Source organism: Rissa tridactyla, chromosome 1 (assembly GCF_028500815.1).
Source record: "Rissa tridactyla isolate bRisTri1 chromosome 1, bRisTri1.patW.cur.20221130, whole genome shotgun sequence".
NCBI classification, from domain to species: domain Eukaryota; kingdom Metazoa; phylum Chordata; class Aves; order Charadriiformes; family Laridae; genus Rissa; species Rissa tridactyla.
Window position 1 is genome coordinate 133,021,574 of NC_071466.1, and position 13,796 is coordinate 133,035,369.

Sequence of the window (13,796 nt, forward strand, 5' to 3'; positions counted from 1 at the left end):
TGAGAACTCAACTGTGTTTTATTCGGACCATGATGCCACAAAACCACATCTCCATGTGTCAAACCCACAGTTGCTCCTAGCGGTGCTTCCCGGTACGATTGAAGCGCCTGTACAAGTACCGGATCCTCTTGTTGAGTTTGTGATAGTCCTCTACAAACATCCGATCTCCCACCACCTGCTTCTTGCGGATGCACCTCTGCAGCTCGTTCCCCTTCCAGCCTCGCAGCCACTTGGGCCCTTTGATGAGGTTCTTCGGATGGATCTGGAAGTCACCTGAGACCAGGAAGACAGAGCAGAGAGAATGAAGCCAGGCCTTGGAGAAGGCTGTTCCCAGGGCAGGCAGCTGCAATTCCCCCCTCCCCCCCGCCTCGCAGGTAGGTCCAGCCTCCCTCCCCTCCTGCCCTGGGGCCGCCGCGGGGAGTGGGGTGGATGAATTCTTACCCAGGATCCCCACGTTGTCGTAGACCCCGAACAAGGCCCGTTTTTCCGTCCACCGATCCACCTGCTTGGGCTTCGGGGGCTCCTTGATGCGGATGGCCCGGGTGAGCCCGGCCAGCGGGGAGGAGAGGGGCACGGGGAGGCCGGGCCGCACGGGCCCCCAGCGCTCCCTTCCGCCGCTAATGCTCCGCTCGGCCTGGAGCAGGGGCGAGGCCCGGCCCAGCAGGGCTCGCCCCGCCGCCCGCACCAGCTCCAACGCCATTGAGGTGACCCCCGCGGGCGGTACCGGTGCCGCCGGGGAAGGAGGAGCCGAGCCGAGCCGAGCCGGGCCGCCCGCCCCGTGGCTTCGGACGCTCCCCTTCCGGTCGCTGTGGCCGTCGGGAAGCGGAAGGACGAGAATGTGACGTCACGCTAACGGTCGGAGTGGGAAAGGGAGCTGGCGATTGGGCGAGGCGCCGCCGCGGGGCTGCGCTGCTGGGCGCTGATAGGCCGGGACAGGGGGGTGGGGCCGGCGCGGCCCGCGCGCGCTGTTTGGAGTGTCCGGGCCTGAGGCGGCGACGGCGGCCGCCTGTGGGGTTGTGCCGGGGCCATGGCGGCGGCCTGGGAGTTCCACTTGCCCTTCGCTCCGGCCGACCTGCTGCGGGATGGCGGCCCTGGGCGCTACGTGGTGCAGGAGGTGCTGACCGTCCGCGAGCTGCCGCCCGCCCTCACAGGTAAGGCCTTCCCACCACCACCACCTCTCCCGGCCTGACCTGCTCCCACCGCCCGCTCACGGCTGTGACCGCGTCCCCCTCTCGCCCCCTCTCCGTGTTTCCCCGCAGCTTTCCGAACCGCCTTCCGGGCGCGGGGCGCGCTGGCAGTGCTACAGCACTTCGACCCCCTCTACAGCTTGCTCCAGTGAGTACAGAGCGGCGAACGCGGAGCCGGGGACACTGGGAATGAAGCGGGTGGAGAGGAGGGTTGAGGAGAGACTGGGGCGCCCGGGCACTCATGCCTCTCCCTATGGCCTTTACTCGCTGCCCTCACACACTGTGTTTGCCCTGCAGCCACTTCCGAGCTGTGCAGACTGCTGTCAAGGAGGATGCCCTGGAGCTGATGATGCAGGGTGGGTATCCGTTGTTTCCAGCTGAAGCAGGAGTAATAGAGAGGTTGCTCTCCTCTGGCAGTTCGATGATGATATAAAGGCTAATGTGACTTGACCAGCTGGGTTGCACCCTCAGCCCATTCCAGTAATATGGGTCTGTAATCTTGGTGGACAATGCAGAGCTGTGCGTGTTTGCTGTAAGGGCAGGCCGACAGAAAATCCCCTTCCCCGCGTCCCTGGAAAGTACATCTTTGGGATGCATCAGCTCTGAGTGAGTGTTTCTTTGAGCTGACAGGGGGCTGTGGGAATAGGATAAGACAGCGTTTCCAAGGTTTGGGTTGCAGGGAGTAGCCCGTGTTACAGCTGGTGAGATGTGAGCACACGTCTTTGGTAATCTGATGACTGCTCCAAAAGAAGTCTCCAAAAGAGAGGATGGCTGAGGGGTCTGGCAAGGAGTGCTCATGGCTTTCTACCTCTCTTCAGTGGTGTCCAAACATTCCAATGAACTTCCTGCCATCTTGGGTGATTCTGAGTTGAGCCATGCAGACCGCAGTGCACACCTCAATGCTCTCAAGATGAACTGCTATTTGCTGACTGGCCTGATGGATGCCTTTGAAATGGAAACCTGCAATAATAGTTTGTTGGAGGTGGATCCTGGTGGGAAGGTAGGTGAGGGGACTGGGGGGAAAATAAGATGATAAAAGTAGAAAACATGTAAGCTTGCTGAACTCTGTAGTATCTATCAGATGTTATAGCTGGGTTTATTTAAACATGATGCCATCAAGAGCAGTGCATAATGTGGAGTACTGAGATTTCTGTGAGACTACATGGAAAAGAGCCAAAGGGACAATACGTGTCTAAACATTTTGTGTGCCAGTAATTTCTCAAGTTCTCTTCTGTGGTCAAAGATGACAGCAGCGGTCGTTTGATGTGGGCATATAAGCTTCTCATACATCTCTGTATGTCTCTTAATGCTGCAGAATTTAACAGTCATTTTCTTTTTTTGAGGGAGTCAGGGTGGCGGTGTTTTTTCTGTTGTTAAGCTGCTGGTGTATCGTATCATGTAATCTTTTTTCTAGAACAAGAAAAACCGTACCAAGACCGCTCAATCTTCATGGGAAGAGGAGAGGGAGCCACTTTTACAACTGCTCACGCAGCTGCTGCAGCTGGATCTCCGTCAGCTTTGGGGTGGTTTGGTGGTGGAAGAAGAGTTTGTCAGGTATAGGATGTAGTGGATGTAGAATCATAGAATAGTTTGGGTTGGAAGGGACCTTTAAAGGTCATCTAGTCCGACCCCACTGCAATGAGCAGGGACGTCTTCAACTAGATCAGGTTCCTCAGAGCCCCGTCCAACCTGACCTTGAACGTTTGCAGGGATGGGGCATCTACCACCTCTCTGGGCAACGTGTTCCAGTGTCTCACCACCCTCATTGTAAAAAAATTTCTTTCTTATATCTAGTCTAAATCTACCCTCTTTTAGTTTAAAACCACTACCGTTGGACTGTCACAACAAGCCCTGCTAAAAAGTTTGTCCCCGTGTTTCTTACAAGCCCCCTTTAAGTAGTGAAAGGCCGCAATAAGGTCTCCGTGGAGTCTTCTGTTCTCCAGGCTGAACAACCCCAACTGTCTCAATCTGTCCTCATAGGAGAGGTGCTCCAGGCCTCCGGTCATTTTTGTGGCCCTCTTGACCTGCTCCGACAGGTCCATGTCCTTCCTGTGCTGAGGGCTCCAGAGCTGGATGCAGCACTCCAGGTGGGGTCTCACCAGGGCAGAGTAGAGTGGCAGAATCACCTCCCTTGATGTGCTGGCCATGCTGCTTTTGATGCAACCCAGGATACAATTTACTTTCTGGACTGCAAGTGCACATTGCTGGGTCATGTCCAGCTTTTCATCCACCAGTACCTCCAAGTCCTTCTCCACAGGGCTGCTCTCAATCGCTTCATCTCCCAACCTCTATTGATACCAGGAGTTGCCATGACCCAGGTGCAGCACGCTGCACTTGGCTTTGTTGAACTTCATGAGGTTCACATGGGCCCACTTCTTGAGCTTGTCCAGGTCCCTCTGGATAGCATCCGGTCCCTCAGGCGTGTCAACTGCACCACTCAGCTTGATGTCCACAAATTTTCTGAGGGTGCACTTGATCCCACTGTCTATGTCTTTGATGAAGATATTAAACAGTACTGGTCCCAGTACAGACCCGAGGGATACCACTTGTCACTGATCTCCATCTAGATATTGGGCTGTTGACCACTAGCCTGTGGATGTCACCATCCAGCCAATCTAGAGGTGGGATGGGTGATAGTGATCTTCTGGAAGGGAGAGTTAAATGTTATATCTGCCAGTGATGTGGTATTACAGCCCTCTGTAGGGTGCAGATCGCTGGGAAGCTGAGGAAGCCATCTTGAGGCAAAAGCAATGTGTTCAGGAACCACTTCCTTTCCTCATGTAGGCCTCTCAAATTCAGATGTTGCTTGATCAGTTTTTTTAAGGATATCGAAGAATCTGATCTCCTTCTATGACAAGATGACCCGATTACTGGACGAGGGAAAGGCTGTGGATATTGTCTACCTAGGCTTTCAAAAAGCATTTGACACTGTTCCACATAGAATCCTCATGGAAAAACTGTCTGCTCATGGCCTGGATGAGCATATGATCTGCTGGATCAAGCACTGGCTGGACGGATGGTCACAAAGAGTGGTGGTCAATGGAGTTAAATCCAGCTGGCAGCTGGTCACAAGTGGTGTTCCTCAGGGGTCAGTTTAATGTCTTTATTGATGATCTTGATAAGGACATAGAGTGTATCATCAGTAAGTTTGCAGATGACACCAAGTTAAGTGGGAGTGTTGATATGCATGGGGATAGGGAGGCTCTACAGAGAGATTTGGATAGATTGGACTGATGGGCCAATGCTAATAGTATGAGCTTCAACAAGGCCAAGTGCCAGGTCCTGCACTTGGGCCACAACAACCCCATGCATCGCTACAGCCTTGGGGAAGTGTGGCTGGAGAGCTGCCTGGCAGAAAAGGACCTGGGGGTTCTAATTGACAAGCGGCTGAACATGAGCCAGCAGTGTGCCCAGGTGGCCAAGAGGGCCAATGGCATCCTGGCTTGTATTAGAAATAGTGTGACCAGCAGAAGTAGGGAGGTGATTGTCCCCCTGTACTCAACACTGGTGAGGCCACACCTTGAGTATTGTGTCCAGTTTTTGGCACCTCAATATGAGAGAGATATCGAGGTGCTGGAGCGAGTGCAGAGCAGGGCAACGAAGCTGGTGAAGGGCCTGGAGAATAAATCTTACGAGGAGTGACTGAAGGTGCCGGGACTGTTTAGTTTGAGGAAGAGGAGGCTGAGGGGAGACCTCTTCACTCTCTACAACTACTTGAAAGGACATTGTAGAGAGGTTGGTGCTGGTCTCTTCTCACAGGTAATTAGCGATAGAACAAGAGGTATTGGGTTCAAGCTGAAACAGGATAGGTTTAGACTGGACATTTGCAACAGGTTTAGACTGGACATTAGGAAAAAATTCTTCACAGAAAGAGTGGTCAGACACTGGAATAGGCTGCCCAGGGAGGTGGTGGAGTCACCATCCCTGAATGTGTTTAAGACTCGTTTAGATGTGGTGTTAAGGGATATGGTATAAGGGAGAACTTTGTAGAGTGGAGCTGATGGTTGGACTCAATGATCCCAAGGCTCTTTTCCAACCTAAATGAATCTATGATTCTATGATCTCTCTGGTTTGAGAGAAATGTTTGTCTAGTGCAGTGCATCGAATGATGTTGGTGCAAGTTGTGATGCTGAGGTTGACCATCTCTGTTCTGTGGCTTTAGCTTAATGACAGGAAGCTGCTACCGTATCCTGGAGAATCCAAGTATCGGTCTTCAGAAGCACCGGGCCACACGGGAGGCTGTGACACATCTACTTGCTGCAGCTCTGGTTCATTATGATCACATGTTCAGTGAGTTCCTGTTCTACCTTCTTCCTGAAGCCATTCCCAGTTACTTTCCCTGACCTTTTTCTTCTTCCTCACATGCAAAAGGTGCCACTCTGAAGATCACGCAGATGCTGCAGCACTTTGAACATGTAGCCCCAGTGTTTGCGCAGGCTGTGAGCCTCTGGGCTACAGAGTATGGTCTGAAGAGCCTGGTGGGCGAATTGCTAAGGTGAGAAAAACACCCCAAGGGTTGTCTTTCTATCCTTAGCAATTTGAGGCACCTATTCCTTGTTTCATCTTTCTGTGCAGGGAAATTGGACAGAAATCTCCGCAGGATCTGGCTCGTGATACTTCTGGAGTCAAAGGTTATGCTACCTTTATAACTGAACTGTCTGAACGGATTCCAGCTCTGGTGTTATCCAACATGAGCGTTCTCCTGCGTCACTTGGATGGGGAGGTACATTTCCACATAATTACCTGTCTGGAGAAGTCGAGCGATGGAGGTGCTGCTATCCAGTTATCCAGTTTTTCTGTTTGAAAACAGAACCTCTTTCACAGAGATCGATTGTCAAAACCTGTCCTTCGGAATAGGTTCTGCCCTTACCTAAAAGATGAAAAGCAAACAGAAACCATGACATCTACTGTTTGGCTGTCACTCCCAGATATCAGAGAACGGGAGACTGCTTACTGGTCTGCTTACTGACATCCCAGCTGTTATCCCTCGTTCTTCAGTACTTAATGAGTTTGTCATTGTGTTACCTTTTTTTAAACTGCCCTTAAAAGCCATGAGTGTTTCTGATATCAGTTCTTGGCTTCTGTGGACCCAGCTGGATAGAAGGGTTGGATTGCTCTGTCTTGCAGGCACAGCCACACTCACCCAAGGTTAATACAAACTCCGTAATGCAGAAATTCACTTAAGGCTGGAGCCTGGGCTTAGAAGGCCTGAACTCTGGGCCAGCCTTCCCCTTGGCACATCAAGTCATCTCTTTTTGTCTGTTCCTGGCTCAACAACTCTTCCTTTTGCAGAGTTATATGATGCGAAATGCCATTCTGGCGGCTATGGCAGAAGTGCTGACACAGGTGCTGAATGGTGACAAGCTGGAGGAAGTTGCCCGTGGTACTCGGGACCAGTTCCTGAATATGCTGCAGGCCCACATCTGTGACATCAATGGCTTTGTGCGCAGCCGTGTGCTGCAGCTTTTCACTCGAATCGTTCAGCGCAAGGCAAGTCTGTGCTGGGGAAATGGTGTTGTCTCAGTCGTCACTTCCCCCGTTGTCTTTTGTAAGGGAGTTTCTGTCACCCTGCTCTTCGTTTGCAGAGACTGAAATTTAACAGAGAAAGGTATTGTCCCTGGGTACCGTGGCATCTGCAATTCCTTTTTCCCAAGAGACCAAAGATCCTGGGGGTGAGGGAACTGGGGAACACAAATTAAATACTGCTCTTTATTATCAGGACAGACTAGAAGGAAGAGTGCAGTATGCAAGCTCTTTTTGGACGTTGGCATGGGAAAACATCACCCTCACTAGATACACTAAGGCTCAACTCAGCAGAATCCTGAATAACCTAATCTAAGTCCTTGCTTTCAACAGAGATTGGACCAGAAGATATCCAGAGGTCCCTTCAGACCTAGACTTTTCTATGACTCTATAATCTGTGCCTTTTAGTACATTCATATGTCTGCAGTAAAATAACTCTTCATGAGTCTCTAGGCCTTCCTGATAACTTTGTTTATGCTCTCATTGTGTGCTAGGCCCTGCCTTTGACTCAGTTTCAGTCTGTGGTATCGCTGGCTGTTGGGCGTCTCAAAGACAAATCTGTGGTAGTAGTTAAAAATGCGATCCAGCTCCTGGCTGCGTTTTTGTCCAACAATCCCTTCTCCTGCAAGGTAATTTTGACTAGTATAATGGATATGCTAGATGACTGTTTGCAGGCTGAATATCTGCAGTGTGCTATAGCCAGGGCAGCAGCCTTTATGTGTCTTGTGGGAGGGACGACGTAGCCTTTGACCCTGCGGGTCGTTTTCCCAAGCTTAGATCTTGTTTCCTCTGGCTCTTCCCCAGCTTGGTGTAACTGGTAGGTATTCTGAAGGCCAGAATTGTGATGTGCTTGATTGTGGAAAAACCTGCAGCGGTTTGATTTGAATCCACTGTGGGGTTTCGTTCCTTAGGATCAGAATTAGTCTTTTAGAACATTCTGCACAGAGCTGCAGCTCTTTGTGTTGAGCTGCACCTTCTCCTGAGCTTCTGAGCCTTAGACTGGCAATTGACAGCTGTTCCTGTTCTAGGATGATGACCGGAGTCTACTATTCCAGTTTCCAAAACCAGGGTTATCTGAGGGGATTGACAAAGTAGGGAGTGGAAGAGAAAGGAGAATTCGAGCATTTTGGAAAAAGGAGGATAAGTAACATATTTTTTTTTCTCTTCCTGGCATCTTCAGTTAAGCTGTGCTGACTTGGCCGAGCCACTGAAAAAAGAGATGCAGAAACTGCAAGAAATGAGAGACCATGGCAGATCCACAGCAGGTAATTTCCTTTCTTCCTCTTTCCCCTTCCCAGGGCGTACCAGGGCTTATTTTTCCGCATCTTAAATTTGCTCCCAGGTTGTGGTGGCTTTTGTCTCAGATCTTACAGTGAGACGGTGAGGCCAGATGCCAGATAACTGGGATTAAACTCAAAATGATTTTTCATACACTGGTGTTGTAGAAGGACTGTATGAATGTCCATACCTAGACCAACAGTTCATTTAGTTAAATATCCTATTTTCAGGATAAGAACTGAAAATACTTATGAACACCCTCCTAGGTTTCCATTTTCAACCATTCAAGGGCTGCTTGAACCATAATTTTGGTCAGATATTAATTTAAACTTGATTAGCCTTGGAACCAGTGCTGTCTACAAAACAAGAAATAGCAAATGATGGTTTTCTCTTACCTGTAATTTTTTTTTACCCTCAATGGTTTCTTTTTTTATGCCAAAGAGTTCTTGCCTATTCTTAGTGCAGTCTGGGAGGGATCAGCAATGGGAATAGTGCCTGCCTGGGGTGGAGTTGGCAGGGGGTGTGGGGGTGGGGTAAGTAGAATTCCTAAGTTCCAGATGAGTTTCTCTCCCCATTTAGGGTGTCACTTGAGTCTCTGTATTCTTTATTCCCTCTTTTTTTTTTTTTTTTTAATAGCTCCAGCAATCACCCCAGAGGAAGAGTGGGAAGCAATGCTGCCAGAAGTTAGGGCTGCCACACAGCAGCTCTTTCAACCACCGCAGGAAGGGGAAGAGGAGGTGCTGGAAGTTGAGGAAACGGCGGAGAGTACATCGGAGCAAATCACTGGGCTGCTGAGGAAGCTGAATTACAAGTAAGAATGCTCTGTAGTTTGAGAGAGTGTTTATCTCGTGGGATGTGTCGGTTTCTAGTTCTCTGTTCAAGAAAGGTTTGAGCTCCAGGGTAGAGGGATGATTTCCAGTAACGTTACTCTGTAGGAAGAGATTGACATGGGCACCCAGCGCAAGATGCGGGCAGGAGCTGCTTTCCCAGGTGTTCAGGGCAAAGTTGGATGGTTTCCCTTGTGTCCTGCCCTAACGGGTTGCTGATGTTCTTCTCTTGGGCAATGTCATTGTCCAGGAGTGCAGCCCGCCTTACGCAGAAGGCCCTGTGTCGCTTCCAGGGGAAGGAGCCCTTCAGTGGCCCTACAGAGGATAATGAGGAGGCAACAATCTTGGGTGTTCTGAAGAGACTTTACACAGGTAACCGCTTTAGATCGCTCTGTCTCCCCTAAGTCCAAGCTGATGCCAGAGCTAGACCAAAACCCTCTGGAATGCCCCATCCCTCCTTCTGACCCGTGGAGCTCTCTCTGTATACTTGACAGCTCACAGAGCTGCACCATCTCTGGATCGTTTGCTCATCTAGTGGCCTGGCATCTTAGATGGATCACAGTAGCCCTGTTATTTAATTTCTGGTTGGAATAGCTCCATGTTCCCACTAGAAGTGCATTTCTGATGCTTTAACTCACATAATATCTGCTGAGGGGAGTGAAGCCAGTGTTATCCACTCAGTCTTCCCGTCCTGTCTGAATTTGTCAGGAGTTCTGCTTCCTGAACAGGTAGTGGCACATAATGCTTACCCTTAGCAGCCTTGTCCAAGTATCTGATTCAAGCAAAGTCTTGCTTATCTGGGGCTCAAGCCTCAGGGCATAAGACTTTACATGCTTTGTCTTTTGTTTCAAAATAAGGTTTCCTAGCCAATCCCCTTAAGCTCATTTCTATCAAAAGGCTACCGTCTAAATAATTTAATCTTCTTAACTTTGTCAACTCTCCACACTTGCACAAACTTTGCTAGAGAGTCATAGTGTTTGCTGCCTTCTTGCTCTGCCTGGATTCACTTTTAGGGCCTCATTCATCTTTGGGTAGTTGTCAAGTTCAGATTAGCCCCTTCAGCATTTTAATGGTGTTTTACCCCAACTGGACCATGCCTTTCTCCACCCCTGTATTACGTTGGCATTTCTGCGGTGCATCACGTTATAGTACTGGAACTTGTTCTCCAGGATGTTGAGATTTTTGTCTTTATAGCGAAGTCTGACGGATTTTTGTGTAAGTCTGGCTTTCTGAAGCTGTCGGTATGGAGTGGAGAGAAGGGTTAAAATGCCCTAAACCGTGCCTGTTTCTCTCGTACTTTCAATACTGCTCACAAACAAGCGTTCATGCTGTGCAGGTTCATGCCCAGGTGAGAACAGTGAGGATCCTCCGCGTGGCAACAGTAGTCTTAATACTGAAGAAGTTGTACCAGAAGAGCAGCCTCAGACAGAGCTGGTCAAACAGGAGATGTTGGTGCAATACCTGCAAGATGCTTACGACTTCTCAGTGAAAATCACAGAAGCCCTGAGCCTGATCAGCAGGATGATGTACGAAAACTCTGTCTCAGGTGTGTGAAATAGCCATGGGGCTCTTTCGCCCCCATTCAGTGTTTCCAGATTTTTCCCATTGCTGAAGCAGAGATGTGGGAGTGGTGGAGCTCCAGGGGAAGGTGAAAAGTTTGGAGCTGCACTTAACTGAGTGGATATCACAGGCATTTCCAGGATATTGGAACAGCAAGTGCCATCTAAATGGGTGTCATGAAGAGGTTGTGTTAGGGCATGAACGGGCTGTTTAGGAATCCACTTTTTAAATATGAACATGGAAAGTGTTTTTAGAAGCCAGGTGACCAAAATGACTTTATTTATAGTGACTCCCCCCTCCTGTGGGGGAGGGGATTTACGTTCATCATCTCAGCCGAGGTTCTCCTAAAGTAAGCACAGCCAGTGAAGCTGGGTTCTGTTACTTGCTCAGTGCCTTGATGCAGCTTCAGGTGTTATGCTGGCTGTAAGAGGGGAACTCAGCAGCATGTCTCATCCACCTCACCTTTCGTTAAACTTTGTTCTGTAGCTAAAAGTGATCCTGATCAACAGGTTCCATGGCCTGGTCGTCTTCAGTGCTGTAGTGAAAGGTGGTTGGAGAGTAGGCCTTTGAGTTAATTCAGCTATTCATATTTAACATGAGGACTGCTGTAACCAGTTAGACCCTTTTTAAGTGCTTGCCCTGAATTGGCACCCCTAAGGGAGCTGAGGCGCAGCTCCCTCCTCTTTCATCCTGCCTGGCGGATCCATTTGCCAACTGCTCGCATGGTTCTGCGGTACAGATGGGTCTGGGGACTACAGCTCCCAAGCTTCACACAGACTCTTCTGAGGCTTCATCTGTATTGAGAACTCGTACGTTACCTGTGACAAGCGTGTGGGCTTCCCCAGCAGGGTTTGGATGTCATTGGCTGTTCGCACACACAAAAACAAACTCCTGAGTTCGGTCTCTTTACAGGTCATGTGAAGCTCCAGGCTGAGAGGATGCCCCTCACCTGATACTTAAACACATGGGGTTTGGTTTATTGTTTTTTTTATGGCTGCACAGATTTTACTAACTTTCCACCTCCCTGTTGTCCTATGCTGTTAGCGTAAGGAAAGCAAGTTGGGTGTTTGGGCCGGGCAGTTTGAGACATTGTCTCCATTTGGAGATAGCATGCTGCTGGGTGAGGGGGAGGGTGGTAAGGGATGTCTGTGCTCAGATCTAGGTTTTTTTATTTAAAGATTTAAGATTTCAAGATTTAATTTTATTTTTTGTGTTGCAAATATGTATCTTCTGGTGTGACTGGAGGCAGGGAAAGCATACCAGCTTGTCTTGGTGCAAACACATGTCTGATAGGGGATCTTTATCAGATCTTTATTCAGATTTATAAGTTAGAGCTTATACTGGGTAAACTCCCACTTAACCAGAGGTCAGACTCTATGAACTGTTCATTGTACAGTCCCTCTAATCGTTGCTGCGGCTCCCTTGTGAATGCTCTCCAACTTAATGTTTTTTCTTGTCTCATGAACAGAAGGCTGGACGGTGTATTTCAGGAGTAGTTAAGCTGGAATCAAATACATTATTCCTTACCTCATTTATACATCAAATAGCTTAGTTATTCAGGCTACAGCATCACACTGGGACTTAATGTTCAGCTGCTTTTATCTGCTGTGACCATGAGATCTTTTTTTTCCAAAGCTACTGCTTCCCTGAAGAGAATTTTGTTCTTTCTCAGACATGGCCTCTGTGCACGTCTCAAAAATGTATCTCATTTACCTTTAGCTGTAACATTTTTAATCTGTGCCTTTTTTCCTGCAAGACATCTATGACTTTGTACTAATGACCCCATTCTGACTTGAGCCCGCTGCAGGCGGTAGGAGTGATCTTAGATGATTGTAGGGCTTGCTGTAAGAGCAGCAGGCCTGTGAATTTGTTTAATGGCCGCTCTAATGGGGTTAGGAAAGAACTGCACTAACAAAACCGTTCTTCTCTCTGCAGTGGTGCAGGAAGCCATTGAGTTCTTTGTGACAGTCTCAAAGTTTGGTGTGCCTCAGGCACTGCTTGGAGTCCGCAGGATGCTCCCCCTCATATGGTCAAAAGAGCCTGGTGTTAAGGAGGCTGTACTGAATGCCTACAGGCGGCTCTATCTGAACCCCACTGGGGATTCAGAGAGGTAAGGGTCTTCCTAATCTGAAGGTTTTTTCTTTTTCTTTTTTTTTTTTAAATCCATTTCGGGGATCTGTTGGGAATTGGGTATGGACAGGAAGAGAAATCAAATTTGCCATGTTTCATGCTGAGCTGAAATGTAAGGTTTGCGTCCAGTGGTAAAGATGCTTTCTCTTTGAGCTGTTACTAACATTCATGCAGTTCTAAAATGTTTTTATATATCTGACTATCCCATTCTTCCTGTGGGACCTCCAGCTGAGCTTCTGCTTTTGGTTTGTCATGATGTTCATGTGTAGGAAATTAAGACAGCAAAACTCCATATCAGACCTTATGGAAGGAGAAGCTGAGAATTACTTTAAATAAAACTGTTACTGGGCACTCATGCTTAACTTGCTCATAACTTTCACTCTCATACAAAGCACTGCACCAGGATACAGGTGCCCAAAGGGTCTGGGTAGGGCCTCTATGTGATAGGGAACAAGGGGTGTCAGTTATGAAGGTTTGTCACGTAAACGGGGTTCTTAATTGGCAACAACAAACCAATTTTTTGGATGGCTATTTCAACCCCTTTGGGAGTTGACTGTTGTTATGGGGTCATCCCATGACTAAGTGTCTTGCATACTTCACCCTCGCTGGGCAAAGGCATTGCCCAACGTCTGTTCCCTCATTTTGGATTTCTTATGGCTGTCGTAGCTCATCCTGCTGGGATAATAAGAGGAATGGTATACAGTGTGGTCTGAAGTTAGAGCTGTCTTTCTGTTACCAGAGCTCAGGTTTTTTGCTGATAAGTCATGCATGCTATGGCCTTATCTGAGTGTAGGCATTCTGCTTCTGATGTACACAACACATTCCTCAGTGTTTACTCGTTTTCTAACTGTCAGTTTGTGTCCTTGATTTTTCAATATACACCGTTTCTTTATCACTCACACTATACAAGGTTAGTTACTATTATTGTTTGGGTGCTTTCACACACATTTCTATTTGTATTTCATTCAGACCAATCTTAAATCTTTCTGTAACAAATCTCTACGCATGGCAGATGAGAGAATGTTATTGGAGTCTTTGTTGCTGATCTTTATTGAGGATTTGCGGGTGGGTACCGCTTGCATGCTGGTTTCTTCCACACTAGGGATGAGCTATGTCTGTTCTCTACTGTGGCACTTGCTCACATGTAAATCCTGCTGGATACACATTCAGTATGATAAATGTGATCCCTGGTGAGATGCACCATGCCTCACCCTCATTTGCACCATCAGCACCCACTGCTGCTTATTTCTTCTTGATAATATTGCCTGGAGATGACTCTCCTGCAGTTTGA

General features: G+C 48.4%; 2 protein-coding genes and 1 non-coding gene across 5 annotated transcripts in view; 2 read left to right on the top strand and 1 right to left on the bottom strand.

Moving 5' to 3' along the window:
• Positions 1-700, bottom strand: MRPL51 (mitochondrial ribosomal protein L51). Its single transcript, XM_054188720.1, has 2 exons — positions 442-700; positions 1-273 (listed from the first exon to the last, which is right to left on the bottom strand). Exons 1-2 carry the CDS (start codon positions 698-700, stop codon positions 77-79), a joined length of 456 nt encoding a protein of 151 aa, XP_054044695.1. The 3' UTR covers positions 1-76.
• NCAPD2 (non-SMC condensin I complex subunit D2) overlaps positions 235-13,796 on the top strand; it is a 27,744-nt gene continuing 14,182 nt past the window's right edge. Inside the window, exons 1-15 of one of the 3 annotated variants that reach the window (XM_054188650.1) lie at positions 235-374; positions 1,260-1,335; positions 1,485-1,543; positions 2,006-2,187; positions 2,602-2,741; positions 5,350-5,477; positions 5,559-5,682; positions 5,763-5,910; positions 6,480-6,677; positions 7,205-7,339; positions 7,891-7,975; positions 8,622-8,799; positions 9,066-9,187; positions 10,152-10,361; positions 12,311-12,485. In XM_054188650.1, coding sequence (XP_054044625.1) covers positions 302-374; positions 1,260-1,335; positions 1,485-1,543; positions 2,006-2,187; positions 2,602-2,741; positions 5,350-5,477; positions 5,559-5,682; positions 5,763-5,910; positions 6,480-6,677; positions 7,205-7,339; positions 7,891-7,975; positions 8,622-8,799; positions 9,066-9,187; positions 10,152-10,361; positions 12,311-12,485 — 2,033 coding nt within the window. In that variant the 5' untranslated portion in view covers positions 235-301. Of the gene's footprint in view, positions 375-894; positions 1,152-1,259; positions 1,336-1,484; positions 1,544-2,005; positions 2,188-2,601; positions 2,742-5,349; positions 5,478-5,558; positions 5,683-5,762; positions 5,911-6,479; positions 6,678-7,204; positions 7,340-7,890; positions 7,976-8,621; positions 8,800-9,065; positions 9,188-10,151; positions 10,362-12,310; positions 12,486-13,796 lie in introns of those variants that run through there. The other 2 variants (XM_054188648.1, XM_054188649.1) reach the window with 2 other exon arrangements.
• On the top strand, positions 1,604-1,926 carry LOC128904698 (small nucleolar RNA U85). The gene has a single exon (XR_008464614.1). It is a non-coding gene; the product is annotated as a small nucleolar RNA U85 (small nucleolar RNA).